Here is a 14896-nt window from a genome sequence, read left to right on the forward strand (position 1 = left end):
CTGCTGGAAAATTAATGTATTTTTGCTATACGTCCGAGAATTCTTAAAATGAAATCTGAGTTGGTCCCATACGAGTTTTCCTATTTGACTTATTCTCAGCTCTCCTTTGAATACTGCATTATTACTCAAACCTTTAGTCTAGATAGAAAGTGCTTCTGATTTTTTGAATTATACTACAGAACTGAATAAAAATTAAAGATAAAACTAAGGCACGGCTTATTTAGACAATCTTAATCTCGATTTCTAATCCGTTTTCTGATTGTATATTGTGCTTATACATTTATGACAGATTTTAAAGGCAAAAAATGTGATCTGTTGCCAATTTCAATATACACATTTTTAAAAAAAATAGGTTAATACAATGAATTGTTAAAAGGTCAGCCTTATCCAGTTTCCAGCAACTACACATCAACCAATTTGACTTCAAGAAGATATTATTTTTAATTAAGGTTGGCCAAACTGCTTACACTCCGAGACCCCCCCCCCCCCCCTCCGCCAAACAAATATAGCTACCATCGTTTTTGTTTCTATTTTTGGTGTGAAACGGTCAAAGTCCTTCTGATTCCTTGTTTGGTTTGAACTCTTTTAATTGTTTTCCGGCAGAGGAATATTCTTCAGCTTTAGTTTTTGGGAAATAGTCGTTTTTGAGCGTTTTTAGGGAGCATAAGAAAACTTCATTATCGATCGTTACTTTAAAGAGAAGACAGTTTTTCGGCCTCTTTATTTAATCATTAAAAAATGATAATAAACAATTAAAAATTGTAGTCTCCTAAATAAACTATCAAGAATATTATTCTTTTAAAAAAGAGTTTAAAAGGCAGTATTCTAAGAAAAACATTTAAAAACGATCATTTCCTAAAATTACCGGTCAAAAACTTTCAAAACGGTGCAAAAACGGTCATTTCCTACAACATTTTGACCGTTTTTGATTGCTATCATCACCTGGGACAGCAGGAGAATGACTACGCTTAAACTACAACTTCTGATTGCGGGAATAGGAAAAAATCCCTGGATGAAAAAATACAGTTTGTATTGTTTTCTTTTCATCAGATTTTTAGGGAATGTTATGTGCAAAAAAGCGTGTCAAAATTCTATAGCATCCATAGCAAGATCATGTAAGAAATGTTTGTGTGGCCTCTATGGATGTCCATATATGGTTCTTAGATATAGTTGCGGTGGAGGGTGAACTGGGGGATGGATCCGTGTTTAGATTCAACAAGAGATGGGTGTTTATGACAGTTGTGACGTCACTCTCTGTCTTCTCATCTCTGCTGTCTGTGGAACTCCTCATGTTTGTTCATTCCTCGTCCTCATCTGAGAGGGCAAACAGCGAATGGTTAGACTGGAATTAAAAGTAGGGACACTTTAAAAACCAACATTGCACCTCGCTTTGGCCCGTTGTCCTTTTCTCCTTTTCACGTTGAGAACGGACTCTTTTTAGATAAAGTGTATGTCAAAGTACCAATACCCAAAGTCACCCCCCCCCCCCCCGTTTCAAACGTCAAAAACGTTAAACATCCAAGATAAAAAAGTTGTTGAAAATGCCAGCAGCCCATGCATCTTTTTTGTATGGGCCAAGGTGACAAAAATGGGTTTGTTGTTTTGTTTTAGGGTTCATTTTGACAGAGGCATTTTGTCTAAACTGAAAGTGTGTCTTCTCTCTGGTCTGGCAGTTGTTGTGTATTGTTTGTCTCTCTTTGTACACACAAACATCCCGTCTCTACACAAACAACAACACACAGTTGAAGTGTTCACACTTGTGGAGGAGGCCCCTTCTGAAAACAGGTAGCATTAATTTCACCATTTCATCACTTTCTTGTTGCCTGTCACCTTCCTTTGTCAATGTATTCATCTCATTATATCGAAGAAAAATAGAGCACTGATGAAGCGCTCGAACATTTCCAATACTATGTAATTCGAGTACCCAATGCGATGATGTGCACTCGATGATGATCTAATCAAAGGTCACTTGGATCTGGCACCTCAACCTGGGTTGTATCCACAGTCTAGCTTTACTTTGCTCATCACAATCACAATCACACCAATGAATCTATTTATTGTTTGCTTTTAATCTTTTTTATTCTGTTTACTTGACTTATTCTTACCTTTCAATTTGCACTTTTTCAAACCATTCAAATCCTCCAGCACCAGATGAAGATTATTTTCATCAAGTTGTTCTTTTTTCCTTTGCTTTTTCTTTCGTTGTCCCGCCTTGCTCCCAAAATACGCCCCCCCCAGCGCGTTAATTTTTCTGAGGACACCGATCACCGGTTGAAACAGCTACCTGCTGGACATTTCTAAACCACATATTCCGACACACTTGAGTTGGTTTCCCAAAGAGGACTGAAATGGTATTTAAAAACTAGTTTAGTTATTATTCCTTTCAGTCTAGATATAGAGTGTGTGAACAATAACTGTGCTCCTCTGGTAGAAGAGGATGAGATTACAAGTGTGGATACCAATCAAGACCAATCTATTCCAGCCTTCTGTCACTCTTCATTCAGTGACGTCACTTCCTCTTCTCACGCTCACAATACAGGTATGATCAGTTTACTGTTTTTGTCCCACATTATCATACTTTGAAACAATTATTATCAAACTTCACTCATACGGAACAAATAGAATCTTGAGTGAAAAGTGGGTGCACCCGCTGAGACATTCAATGACTAAGTCGTGTGTTCAACATTCATCACAACCCTTTTGATTTCGAAAAGGCCGTCTTGTTCCAGTAGCATGTGGCTCTTTTAATCAAACAACAGCAACAAATTCTGAATCGCAAGCTTAATCAGCTAATAGTTGACTGTGAAGAGGTAGATCAGCGTCACAAAACTCTAAAAGAAAAGAAGACAGAAACATGCCAAAGAAAATCATAATCTTAATTATTCGTATACTGCTATCAAATCTTGCCGACTTTATAATTATGTGAGGACACTAAAAGAAAGGAAAAATCTCTTATAAACATTTTTATATCAAATAAATGAGCAAAAAGGTCACTTGCAAAACAAGTCAAAGAGCAAAAAATATGAAAAGAATCACCACTGTACAACTCTTACTTTTTGGCTATTTTTAATGATTTTAATGATAGTTTGAATACGAATTTAGAGTTCAATACAAATAAGTTAAAAAATGAAAGAAGTACAGTCCTTAATCTATTATCTCTTTGAATCTCTTTGAGCTATGTGAAATCAATAATTTATTTACCTAGACATTCTCAATGAAAACTGAGACATAGCAAAATCAAAACAACAGGCAGGGGAGCAGCAAAAATTATTCCGCTATTCAAATATTTTTAACTGTAGATTCTATTGTGGAGTTTCTCATTGAGTCTCCTGAGTTTTCGAATCAATTTAAGTCCCTGATCAATTACTTAAGGGTTAGCAAAAAATATCAAGATGGGAAACTTTGAAAACAACAAAGTGAAAACTGTAAAATTAAAATCGACGACACTGTTTTATTCAAAACTTTTAAATACGATTGTATAAAAAATGCTCATGCTTGAATGTTTTTAAGTGTAGACAATAAACAAGGCGGCTCGGTAATGTGCGATCGCACATAAGGTTCCGACCCCGCTCATCCACAATTTTGGCATAATTGTCTACCAAATGAGGAACAGATGGAAAAACACAAAAAATTCAAGTAATTTTAAAAAAAACGAGTATGAACGAAAAGATAGCCTCCAAAGCAAATAATTCAGTGGAGTAAAAAAAGATGCATTAGATTGATGAGATATGCCGATATTAAGAAAGCGAGCGAAGACGACGGCAAAATCAAACAACAACAACAAACATTAATTACATCAAAAATTTATGTCCGTTTTAAAAAACAAAACTTAATAACAAAGTCAAAATAGCGTCAGAAAAAACTGAAAATAAACAAAATAACTTGTAATTCATCAGAAAAAAAAGGTTATTCACCAGTTCATTATAAAGCTTGGTAACAGTTAGACAAAAAAGAACAGAAACTTTAAGTTAGAAAATTCGCTGAATTTTTTTTCAAAAAAAAAAACAATTAAATTCAAAGTAATGAAAACCATTAGGAATCAACTAAAATATCCATAGCTTCCATAGAAGGGAATTAAGAACTCATGGTATTCAATTTTTTATGCCGTTACAAAAAGAACAACAAATAGACAACAAACTAAAAATCAATTAAAACTTGCCAGAAAATTCTTTGGAAGCCGTAAAGCCATACTTTGGCCCCCAAAATATGTTCTATTGCACCTTCGTCGAAAAAAGATAATGTAATTTTGGGCCGCTCATTTATGACAATAAGCAACAACTAGACAAAAAGGAAAAAAAATGCAAAATTTTATACTTTTTTTCGAAAAAAATTTATTTCCAAAGACATAAGAGCCATTAATTACAAAATGAAAAACTTGAAAAGGTTCGTCAATTCTTCCAAAAGACGCACTTGAGAGCTGCAATTATCCAGAATATGTCCTACGTCTACAAAAAGAACGTCAAATATGACAAAAATCAAAGATTCATTTACTTTTTTTTTGTGAAAAACCCGTGTGGAAGCCAGTAAAGTCATAACGAATTCTCTTAAAACATTAGATTTTGTGACACCAAACCGTTTTGACACTTTCCCTTGAAATTTTTTATGTGACCTCTCATTAATGAAACTAGGTAACAATTGACCAAAAAGAAAAAAAGCAAGATTATGTAATACTTGTTTTTATCGAAAAAAAACTTATTTCCAAAGACATGAAAGCCATTAATTACAAAATGAAAAAATTGAATAGGTTCGTTTATTCTTCCAAAGGAAGCTCTCCAGACCTGCAATTATCCAGAACAAGTCTTATGTCTACAGAAAGATTGTCAAATATGACAAAAGTCAAAAATTTATTGACTTTTTTTGTGAAAAACCCATGTCGAAGTCAGTAAAGTCATAACGAATTCTTTAAAAACATTAGATTTTGTGACACCAATCCTTTTTGACACCTTTCCTTGACGGAATTAATGTCATCTTTAACCTTTAATTAACGAGTCCATGTAACAAACAGACAATAAAAGGAACAAAATTGCGAAGTTGAAATATTTGTTTTCTTTTTGGGAAACAATTGTTTTCAAAGCCATGAAAGCCATTATCTATCTTCGAATATCAAAAAATGGGCTCATTTACTCTTCCTGAAAAAGCCAATCAAACTGGGTCATTGTAAAGAAATTTAAATACGGCTAAAAAGACAAAGTAAAAACGACAGTTAAAGACAATTAAAAAATTCAATTAAATTCTTCGAAAAAGTACTGTCTCATCTCTGCGGAATCCAAAAACTATTCATTTGTCTCTAGGTTTCTGATTGCAGCCAATTATTTTATAAGTATAGAACTAAGCGAAAAATACAGTAGAAATTGACAAAAGCTGCTTAAACAAACAGGCGTGCAATTACGGCAAAGTTTCCATCGAAACAATTGCAGGAGCCAAAAAACAAACGAACAAATTTCCACTAGCAAAATAGGACCTTTTAGGAAAAACTAAACGGAACCAATAAATCAAGAAGAACAACATTATAACTGAAAAATTCTTTAAAGATCTGTTTTTTCGGTTAAAGATGTAAAGGATCAAAATCAATTTAGACGCTTTAAAATGAAGAAAAAAAGAAGTACATGGCAACGTCTGCTTGAAACATTTCTAAATCAGAGTACAAACAGCTAAAAATTCATTAAAATGAAAGGAAACAATTCCAGTTGCAACCCACAAGCATTTGTATGTGACAAGCATCTGTACGACATGGTTTGAACTCCATTAAGTTAAAAAACCTGAACTCCATTAAGTTTAAAAAAAAACCTGAAAAACATAGAAAACAAAACAGAAAGAACATCTGCAGCTGTTTTGAAAAAGAAATCTCCCGTCAAGTATGCAATGCGATTTGAATGTGGACGTTTTGGTGAAAATAAGGTAAAAATATTAAGAGCAGTGGGAAAAACTAACGAATTATAACAATTTCAAACCTCAACAATATTATAAAATTATGCGGAAAGAACATTAAAAGGGGCGACCATTTTAGACAACAATTGTCATGCCACAAAGTACCAATGTGGCACTAAAAATAAAACTTTCAATAACTATAAACTGTTTTTTAATGACTTTTCAACGGCCTGCATTAATATTGGCAAATAAAATCAAAAGAAGCTTAGATGGAGTCTACATCTTAAAACATCATTCATGGTTTTAATAAAAATCCTCTTTGAATTCTTAAAATTAAAAAAATGTTTTATGTTTAATTTGATGACCTCACAACTCGTACAATAAAGAAAAAAATTTATTGCATATCTAATTCGACATGGTCTTTTGTGTTATTTTCTGTCAATCGAATTCAGAATGTTTCTACAGATAAATAGAACGATAACCAACTGACGTCGAGCGAACTTTTTTCATCGACTGGTGGGAGTTTGGCATTCTCAACAACTGGATGCGGCTAATTGAGGCTATTTGTTAACTTAGTTGTAGCGAAAATGCGAGAAAGTTGGCAACGACACATATCTAGACAATATGTTTAAAAAAGCGTGCTCAATTGTTGTAGGTCTGGATTACTTTAGTAAAAATGGAGAAGCGTTTAATTATGCGAAGAAAACTGGCCTAAGATATATTACAAACAAGAGAAAGGACATTTAAAAAATCACTCTTTTTAATCAAATTTCAGTTATGCACATCCATTAATTTTTAGGTCCACAAAAACAATGTAAAAATGGAAACAACTCTCAATAACTATAAACTGATTTTTAATTGATTTTAGGCCTCTATTATAACCGGTAAATAAAATCAAAGATGGTCGCTTTGGAATTTACATCATAGGTTTTAATTCATCCTTCATAGGTTTAAACAAAACCTCTTGGAAATAGCTGCGTTAGTTCTTAAATTAAAAAAAATGTTTTATTTGATGGTCTTTTGATTTGCATAGTGAAGAAAAAAACGCCAGACCTTATGAACCAAGATTTGTTACTCCTGCTCTTCGGTGTCAATGGGATTCAGAATTCTTCTACAGATCAGAAAACGATAACCAGATAACCAAACGTCGAGCAACCTTTTCTCAAGCGACTGCAAGTGGTTGGTTTTATCAACAGCTTGATGAAGCTATGGGAGACTGATCGTTACCATAATTGTTATTTGAGGTAAAATTGCGCTGTGGGGAAAAACGCGAATTTACTGGTGGATTCAGGCGGAAAAAGAGCAGGAAGACAAAGATTTTTGTTAAAAATTTTGCTTGAAAGCAAAAAATCATCTAGTAAACGTTGTTTATTTATTAAATAAATTTTCGTTACGTCATAAATAGACGTTTTTAAGGTTGATTGGCTGGCAAAATTGACAACTTTTTGAGAAAAGAACGGCAGGAATTAATAATACTTGGGTAACTTGGTAATGACAATTACGTGAACGTGATGTTAAAAAATTCAAAAAAATTGTACATTTGTTTTAGCTCTTGATCCTTATAGTAAACAAGGACAAGTGTTAACCTACCAATTAATCTAAAGAGAAGCAGTGGTTTTCAAGTAATTGCCTTCGATATGTTTGAACAAAGTATGAACGTAGTATCTTAATTTTGCTCAAGTTCTTTTGAAAAACTTTTAATTCTCCGAAAAAAATTTGCATAAAATTAAAGCAGACAGAATGGAGTCAGGCATTTTGAGTTTATTGACCGTGCATATCGATATGTTGAAAAAAATTGTTGAGCAAAATTGAAAAATTTTTACAGGAAAGAGCAGAAAAAATTGAAATCAAAATGTGGATATTAAAACATTTGCTACAATAATTGCAAAAAGCGTTAACTACCTAAGTTGAATAAAAACGGTAATATAATGCTGATAAGAAAACTTTCAAAAAAATTAAATTTAACTGAATTTTATTAAAAAAACAACTTGGAAAACAATCGAGTCATAAACAAATCTGTGACGCATTTTTCTCTGTAAATCTATATATTAATTCTAACTCGAATGCTATGTCACCATGTTTAAGCTCCTAATCTTCACATGTTTTAGCGTCCCTTAAACATGCAGCCTAGCGTTTTGCATGCATTTCGAGCGCTGCGAGGTGGATTCGAACCGGGGTCTGTTGAGTTAAACCAGGGTATAAAAACGTTCGGAAACCACTCGGCTAAATCCCTTGCTGTTCAGCATCTATTAATTCAACGTCGACAGAGAGCCACTGAACACCATGGCCGAAAGGCTACCTATGCCGTAAAGGTCAATGACTGATTAGCTGTGGATGCAAAAATAGGTCATTGACCGAAAAGCTGCCAATGTCCGAAAAGCTGCCTGTGCCAAAAAGGTAAACGACCGAAAAACTGCGGAGGCCAAAATAGGTCAATGACTTAAAAGCTACCTATGCCGTAAAGGTCAATGAATGATTAGCCGTTGATGCAAAAACAGGTCATTGACCCAGAAGCTGCCCAAGTCCGAAAACCTGCCTGTGCAAAAAAGGTCAACGACCGAAAAACTGGGGATGCAAAAATAGGTCAATGAGTGAAAACTTGCTTTTAAAAATTTATTCCATCGCCGAAAGATTTGTCACACGAAAACAGTCCTTGAATGACATTGGCGATGCATCACAGATGTTGTCAGAATAAACATTCTTTAAGTTAAAGTCCGAAATGAAATCGAAGATGAAAAATTGTCCATTTAAGTGATTAAAAATGATAAAGAAATTTGAATTACCTAGATGGAAGTGCAACACGGTCAAGATTTTGTGTAGCGTTTTTAAATTCTCAACAAAGATTGTTGCGAATTGTTTTTTCTTTTTTCTGTCTTTTTCTGTATCTTTTCTCTTTTTTTCATTTTCTTTCTGTATTTAATTTCTCTTTGGCTCTTTTTTCCCCTCTTTTTCATTTTCCTTTCTCTCTTTTCTGTGCTCCTTTTCTGTCTTTTCTCTCTTCTCTTTTTCTTTTCTATCTTTCTTTTCTCTATTTCTCTCTCTTTGTTTTCTCTTCTTTTTATCTCCTTCTGTTTCCTTCTGTCTGTCTTTTTTGTCTTGCTTTTCTCTCTTTTCTCTGTTGCTCTCTCTTTGTTTTCTCTTCTTTTTATCTCTCTTTTTTCTCATTCTTTCTCTCTTTGTTCCTTTTCCGCTGGTCTTTAGTTTCTCGTATCTTTTTTCCTTTCTGCTCTTCTCTTTTGCTTTTCTCTTTCTTTTCAGTCGTTCGTTTCTCTGTTGCTTTTTTCTGTCTTTCTATTCTCTCTTGCTTTTCTTTTTTTGTTTTTCCTTTCTGTCTTTTTCTCTCTTTTCTCTTTCTATTCGATTTTTTTCTGTTATTTTCGTCTGTCTGTCTATTCTCTTCTTTCTTTTCTTTCTCTCGATTATCTCTGGCTTTTCTTTCTCTTTTCTGTGTTTCTTGTCTGTCTTTTGTGTCTTTCTTTTCTCTTTCTTTTGTTTTTCTCTCTTCCATCTTTCTTTTCTTGCTTTCTTTGCTGTCTTTCGTTTCTGTCTCTTTTCTCCCTTCTGTTTCTTTGTTTTGTCTTTTTATTCGTTTTTTTCTGTTTTCTTCTGTCTGTCTGTTTTTTTCTTTCGTTTATCTCTTGTTTATCTTTTGTTTTTCTCTCTTTTCTGCTTTTCCTGTCTGTCTTTTCTGTATTTTCATTTGTCTTTGTCTTTTTGGTTTCTCTGTCTTTTCACTTTTTTCAGTCTTCTTTCTCTTTCTTTTTTCTGTTTCTTTTCTGTTTTCCTTTTTCTCATTTTTTTCTCTTTGTTCCTCTTCCGCTTCTCTTTAGTTGCTCGCCTATTTTTTCCTTTCTGTTTTTCTTTTTCGCTTTTCTCTTTTCTTCTGTCGCGCTATTTTCTATTGCTTTTTTCTCTTGCTTCTCTCCTTCTTTTTTTTATTTCTGTGCTTCTTCTCTCGCTCTTTCTTTTTTCCCCTCTCTTTGGCTTTTTTTCTTTCTTTTCTGTATTCCTTTTCTGTCTTTTCTCTCTTTTGTTTTTTTTCTATCTTTCTGTCTGCCTCTTTCCTGTTTTTTTATATGTCTTTCTTATTCTGATTCTCTTTTCTCTTTAGTTTCTCTTCCGCTTCTCTTTAGTTTCTCGTATCTTTTTCCCTTTGTTTTTCTTCTCTGTTGCTTTTCTCATTTTCTTTCGTTCTTTTCTGGTTTTTTTTCTGTCTTTCTTTTCTCTCTTGCTTTTCCCTTCTTGTTTGTCTTTTTCTCCCTTCTTTTTCTTTCTTCTTTCTATTTGTTTTTTGTTTTCATCTCTCTGTCTACTCTCTTCTGTCGATTATCTCTTGCTTTTCTCTCTTGCTTTTCTTTCTCTTTTCTGTTTTTCCTGTCCGTCTTTTTTTGTCTTTCTTTTCTCTTTCTTTTGTTTTCTCTTCCGTCTTTCTTTTCTCGCTATCTTTTCTGACTTTCTTTTCTGTCTTTCTTTTCTCCCTTCTGTTTCTTTCTTTTCGTTTTTTTCCACTTTGCTTCTGTCTGTCTGTTCTTTTCTTTCTTTTCTCTCTTTCATTCATCTTTTGCTTGTCTCTCTTGCTTTCCTCTCACTTTTTTGTATTTACTGTCTGTGTTTTTTTGTCTTTGGCTTGTTTTTCTTTTTTCCTCCTCTTTTTTTCTTTCTTTTTTTCTGTTTTTTTATTTGTCTTTGTCTTTTCTTTCTTTCGTTTCTCTGTCTTCTCTCTCTCCTGTTCAGTCTTTTTCTCTATTTCTTTTGTTTCTGTCTTTCTTTTTCACTTTCGTTTTTCTTTTTGTTCCTCTTCCGCTTCTCTTTAGTTTCTGGCATCTTTTTTCCTTTCTGTTTTTTTTGCTTTTTTCTTTCTTTTCTGTCGTGCTTTTTTTGTGTCTTTCTTTTTTCTCTTACTTTCCTCTTTCGTTTTTCTTTCTCTATTTCCTCTTTCGCTCCTTCTCCCCTCCTTTCATTGGCCTTTCTTTCCTTCTTTTCTGTATTCCTTGTCTGTTTTTCTGTCTTTCTTTTCCTTTTCGTTTTTTCCCATCCGTCTTTCTTTTCTCGCAGTCTTTTCTTTCTTTCGTTTCTGTCTTTCTTATCTCCCTGTTGTTTCTTTTTTCTTTCTAGTGGCTTTTTTCTGTTTCCTTCTGTCTGTCTTTTTTGTCTTGCTTTTCTCTCTTTTCTCTATTGCTCTCTCTTTGTTTTCTCTTCTTTTTATCTCTCTTTCTTCTCATTCTTTCTCTCTTTGTTCATCATCCGCTGGTCTTTAGTTTCTCGTATCTTTTTTTTTCGTTTCTGCTCTTCTCTTTTGCTTTTCTATTTCTTTTCAGTCGTTCGTTTCTCTGTTGCTTTTTTTTCTGTCTTTCTATTCTCTCTTGCTTTTCTTTTTTGTTTTTCCTTTCTGTCTTTTTCTCTCTCTCTTTTTTCTCTCTTTTCTCTTTCTATTCGATTTTTTTCTGTTATTTTCGTCTGTCTGTCTATTCTCTTCTTTCTTTTCTTTCTCTCAGTTATCTCTGGCTTTTCATTTTCTTTTCTGTAATTCTTGTCTGTCTTTTGTGTCTTTCTTTTCTTTTTCTTTTGTTTTTCTCTCTTCCATCTTTCTTTTCTTGCTTTCTTGGCTGTCTTTCGTTTCTGTCTTTCTTTTCTCTCTTCTCTTTCTTTCTTTTCTCTCTTTCGTTCATCTCCTGCTTGTCTCTCTTGCTTTCCTCTCACTTTTTTGTATTTCCTGTCTGTGTTTTTTGTCTTTGGCTTGTTTTTCTTTTTTTCCTCCTCTTTTTTTCTTTCTTTTTTTCTGTTTTTTCATTTGTCGTTGTCTTTTCTTTCTTTCGTTTCTCTGTCTTCTCTCTCCTGTTCAGTCCTTTTCTATATTTCTTTTGTTTCTGTCTTTCTTTTTCTCTTTCATTTTTCTTTTTGTTCCTCTTCCGCTTCTCTTTAGTTTCTGGCATCTTTTTTCCTTTCTGTTTCATCCGTCTTTCTTTTCTCGCAGTCTTTTCTTTCTTTCGTTTCTGTCTTTCTTATCTCCATTTTGTTTCTTTTTTCTTTCTAGTGACTTTTTTCTGTTTCCTTCTGTCTGTCTTTTTTGTTTTGCTTTTCTCTCTTTTCTGTATTTCCTCTCTGACTTTCCTGTCTTTCGTTTGTCTTTCTTTCTTCTTTCTTTAGTCTTTCTTTTCTGCCTTTATTTTCTTTCGTTTTTTTCTTTTCTCTCTTGCTTTTCTGTTTCTTTTCTGTCTTTCTTCTGTTTTTTCTGTTCTTTCTTGCTTTTTTTTCTACCGTTTTTTTTTCTTTTTTCTCTTTAATCTCTCTCTCTCTCTCTCTCTCTCTCTCTCTCTCTTCTTAATATCTTCTCTCTCTCTCTCTCTCTATCTCTTTTATCTGTCTTTTTTCATTTTTTCTTTTGTCTCTTTTTTTTCTGTCTCTTTTTCAATTTTCTCTCCTTTTTTCTGCTTTTCTCTTTCTGTTCTCCTTCGCGTTTTTTTTGTATTTTTCAGAATATCTTTTCCCTCTTTCCGTTTTTCTTTTTTTTGTATCTCTTTTCTCTTTTTCGCTCTTTTCTCTCCCCCCTTCTCTTTAGTTTGTATTTCTTTTCTGTATTTCTTTTCTGTCTTTTGTTTTTTGTCTTTTTCTCTTCTATATTTCTTTTTTTCTTTTCTGTTTGTTTTTTCTGTGTTTCTTTTTCTCATTATTTTTCTCTTTCGTTCTTTTTTTTGTTGCTTTTCTCTGTTGTCTTTCTTTTCTCCCTTCTTTTTCTTTCTTTTCTCCTATTCTTTATTTCCAGTTTTTTGTCAGTCTTTTCTCATCTATCTTTTCTCTCTTTCGTTTATCTCTCGCTTTTCTTTCTTGCCTCTCTCTCTCTCTCTCTCTCTCTCTCTCTCTCTTTTCAGTAATTCCTGTCTGCCTGTCTTTTGTCTTTGTTTTGTCTTTTACTCTTCTGCCTTTCTTTTCTCGCTTTCTTTTCTCTTCTTTTTTCTGCCTTTCTGATCCCCTTCGCCGTCTTTTGTTCTTCTCTCTGGTTTCTCTCTTCAGTTTCTCGCTCTTTCTCATTTTTCTCCCTTCTCTTTCGCTTCTCTCTTTCTTTTCTGTATTTCGTTTTTGTATTTCTTTTTCTCTTTCTTTTTTTCTGTCCTTTTCTGCCTTTCCTTTTTCCGTTTCTTTCTTTTCTCCCTTGCTTTTGGTTCTTTCTTTTCCGTCTTTCGTCTCTCTTCTGTTCTTTTTTTCTTTTTCTGCCTTTCTTTTATCTCTTGTTTTTTCTCGCTCTCATTTCTGTTTTTCTATTTTTTGTGCCCTCTGCTTTTTCTTTCCTCGCTTTCTTTTCTGTTCTTTTTTCTGCCTTTCTTATTTTTTTGCCTTCTTTTGTTCTTCTCTCTTGTTTCTCGCTTCAGTTTTTTGTTCTTTCTCTTTTTTCTCTCGTCTGTTGCTTCTCTTTTTCTTTTCTGTCTTTCGTTGCTGTAGTTCTTTTGCTTTCTCTTTTTTCCTGTCTTTTTCTGCCTTTCTTTTCTTTCGTTTCTTTCCTTTCTCTCTCGCTTTTCCTTCTTTCTCGCTTTTCTTTTTCTCTGTCTTTTGTCTCTTGTTTCTGTTCTCTTTTTTCTCTTCTTCTGCATTTGTTTTATCGGTTTCTTCTTTTTTCCTCGCTCTCATTTTTGTTTTTCTCCTTTTTTCTGCCTTTTCCTTCTTTCTGTATCGTTCGTTTCTTTCTTTTTTCTCTGTATTGTTTCTTTTTCTCTTTTTTTTCTGTCTTCTTTCTCTTCATTTATATCCTGCTTTTCTCTTCGTTTTCTTTTCTCCTTTTCTTATTTGCTTTTCTCGCTTTGTTTTCTCTACCTTTTTTGTATTTTTCAGTTTCTGTCTTCTCTCTTTTCTGTTTTTTTCTGTCTTTTTCCTCTCCTCTCTCTTTCCTTTCTCTGTTTTTTCTGTCTCTCTTCTCTTTTGCTTCTCTCTTTCTTTTCGCTTTCTTTTCTCTTTCCTTTCTGTCTTTCTTTTGATCTCTTTCTTTTCTCTTCTCTTCTTTTCTGTTTTGTTTCTTTTCTCTTTTCTGTTCTTCTTTCTACCTTTCTTATCTCTATTGCTTCTTTTCTCTTTTCTATTCTTCTTTTTGCCTTTCCTCTTTCTTTTGTTTCTTTGTTCTTTTTCTTTTATTATTTTGTTTCTATTTCTTTCGCCTTTCTTTCTTATCCTTTTCTCTTTTGTTCTTCTCTTTGGTTTTTTTTCTTCAGTTTTTTGTTCTTTTCTATTTCTTTTCCGTTTTTTCTTTCTCTTGCTTTTCTCTTTCTGTTCTGAGTTTCTGCCGCCTTTTCTTTCTTTTCTCTTCATTCTCTCTTTATCTTCTGTCTTTTTCTCTGTATCATTTCTTTTTCTCTTTCTTTTCTGTCTTTTCTCTCTGCCTTGCTCTCATGCTTTTCTCTCTTTCCTCTCTTTCTATCTTGCTTTTCTTTCTTTTCTGTCTTTGGTCTGTTTTTTCTGTTTTCTTTTTTCTCTTCTAGCTTTTATCGCCTTCTTCTTTTTTGCTTGCTCTAATTTCTGTTTTTCTCCTTTTCTGCCTTTCTTCTGGTTTTCAATTTTCTTGCTTTTCTCTTCTTTCTCTATCTTTCGTTTCTGTCTCTTTTCTCTGTATTGTTTCTTTTTCTCTTTCTTTTGTCTTTTTTCTCCAATTGTATCTTGCTTTTCTCTTTTTTGTTCTTCTTTTCTGCTTTGCTTTTCCTTCTTTGTTTACTCTCTTTATCTTTTTTGTATTTTTTTTCAGTTTTCTGTCTTTTCTCTCTCCTCTCTCCTGTTCCTTTCTCTTTCTTTTCTGTCTCTCGTCTCTTTTGCTTCTTTATTTCTTTTCGCTTTCTTTTCTCTTTTTCTCTTTCTTTTCTGTCTCTCTCTTTATCTCTTTCTTTTCTCTTCGATTCTTTTGTCTTTTGTTTCTTTTCTCTTTTCTGTTCTTTTTTCTGCTTTTCTTCTTTCTTTTGTTTCTTTGTTTCTTTTTCTTTTCTTATTTATATTCCTTTTTGACTTTCTTTCTAATCCTACTCTCTTTTGTTCTTCTTTCGTTTTTTTCTTC

General features: G+C 33.3%; 1 protein-coding gene across 3 annotated transcripts in view; it reads left to right on the forward strand.

The window, feature by feature from the left end:
* Positions 1–14896, forward strand: part of LOC142351816 (uncharacterized) — a 60472-nt gene that overhangs the window by 35404 nt on the left and 10172 nt on the right. For all 3 annotated transcript variants that reach the window (XM_075404017.1, XM_075404019.1, XM_075404018.1), the window contains exons 6-8: positions 1211–1336; positions 1612–1785; positions 2388–2539. In XM_075404017.1, coding sequence (XP_075260132.1) covers positions 1211–1336; positions 1612–1785; positions 2388–2539 — 452 coding nt within the window. The remainder of the gene's footprint in view (positions 1–1210; positions 1337–1611; positions 1786–2387; positions 2540–14896) is intronic.

Source organism: Convolutriloba macropyga, chromosome 13, assembly GCF_964194025.1.
Source record: "Convolutriloba macropyga chromosome 13, txConMacr16.3, whole genome shotgun sequence".
In the NCBI taxonomy this organism is placed as follows: Eukaryota; Metazoa; Xenacoelomorpha; order Acoela; family Convolutidae; genus Convolutriloba; species Convolutriloba macropyga.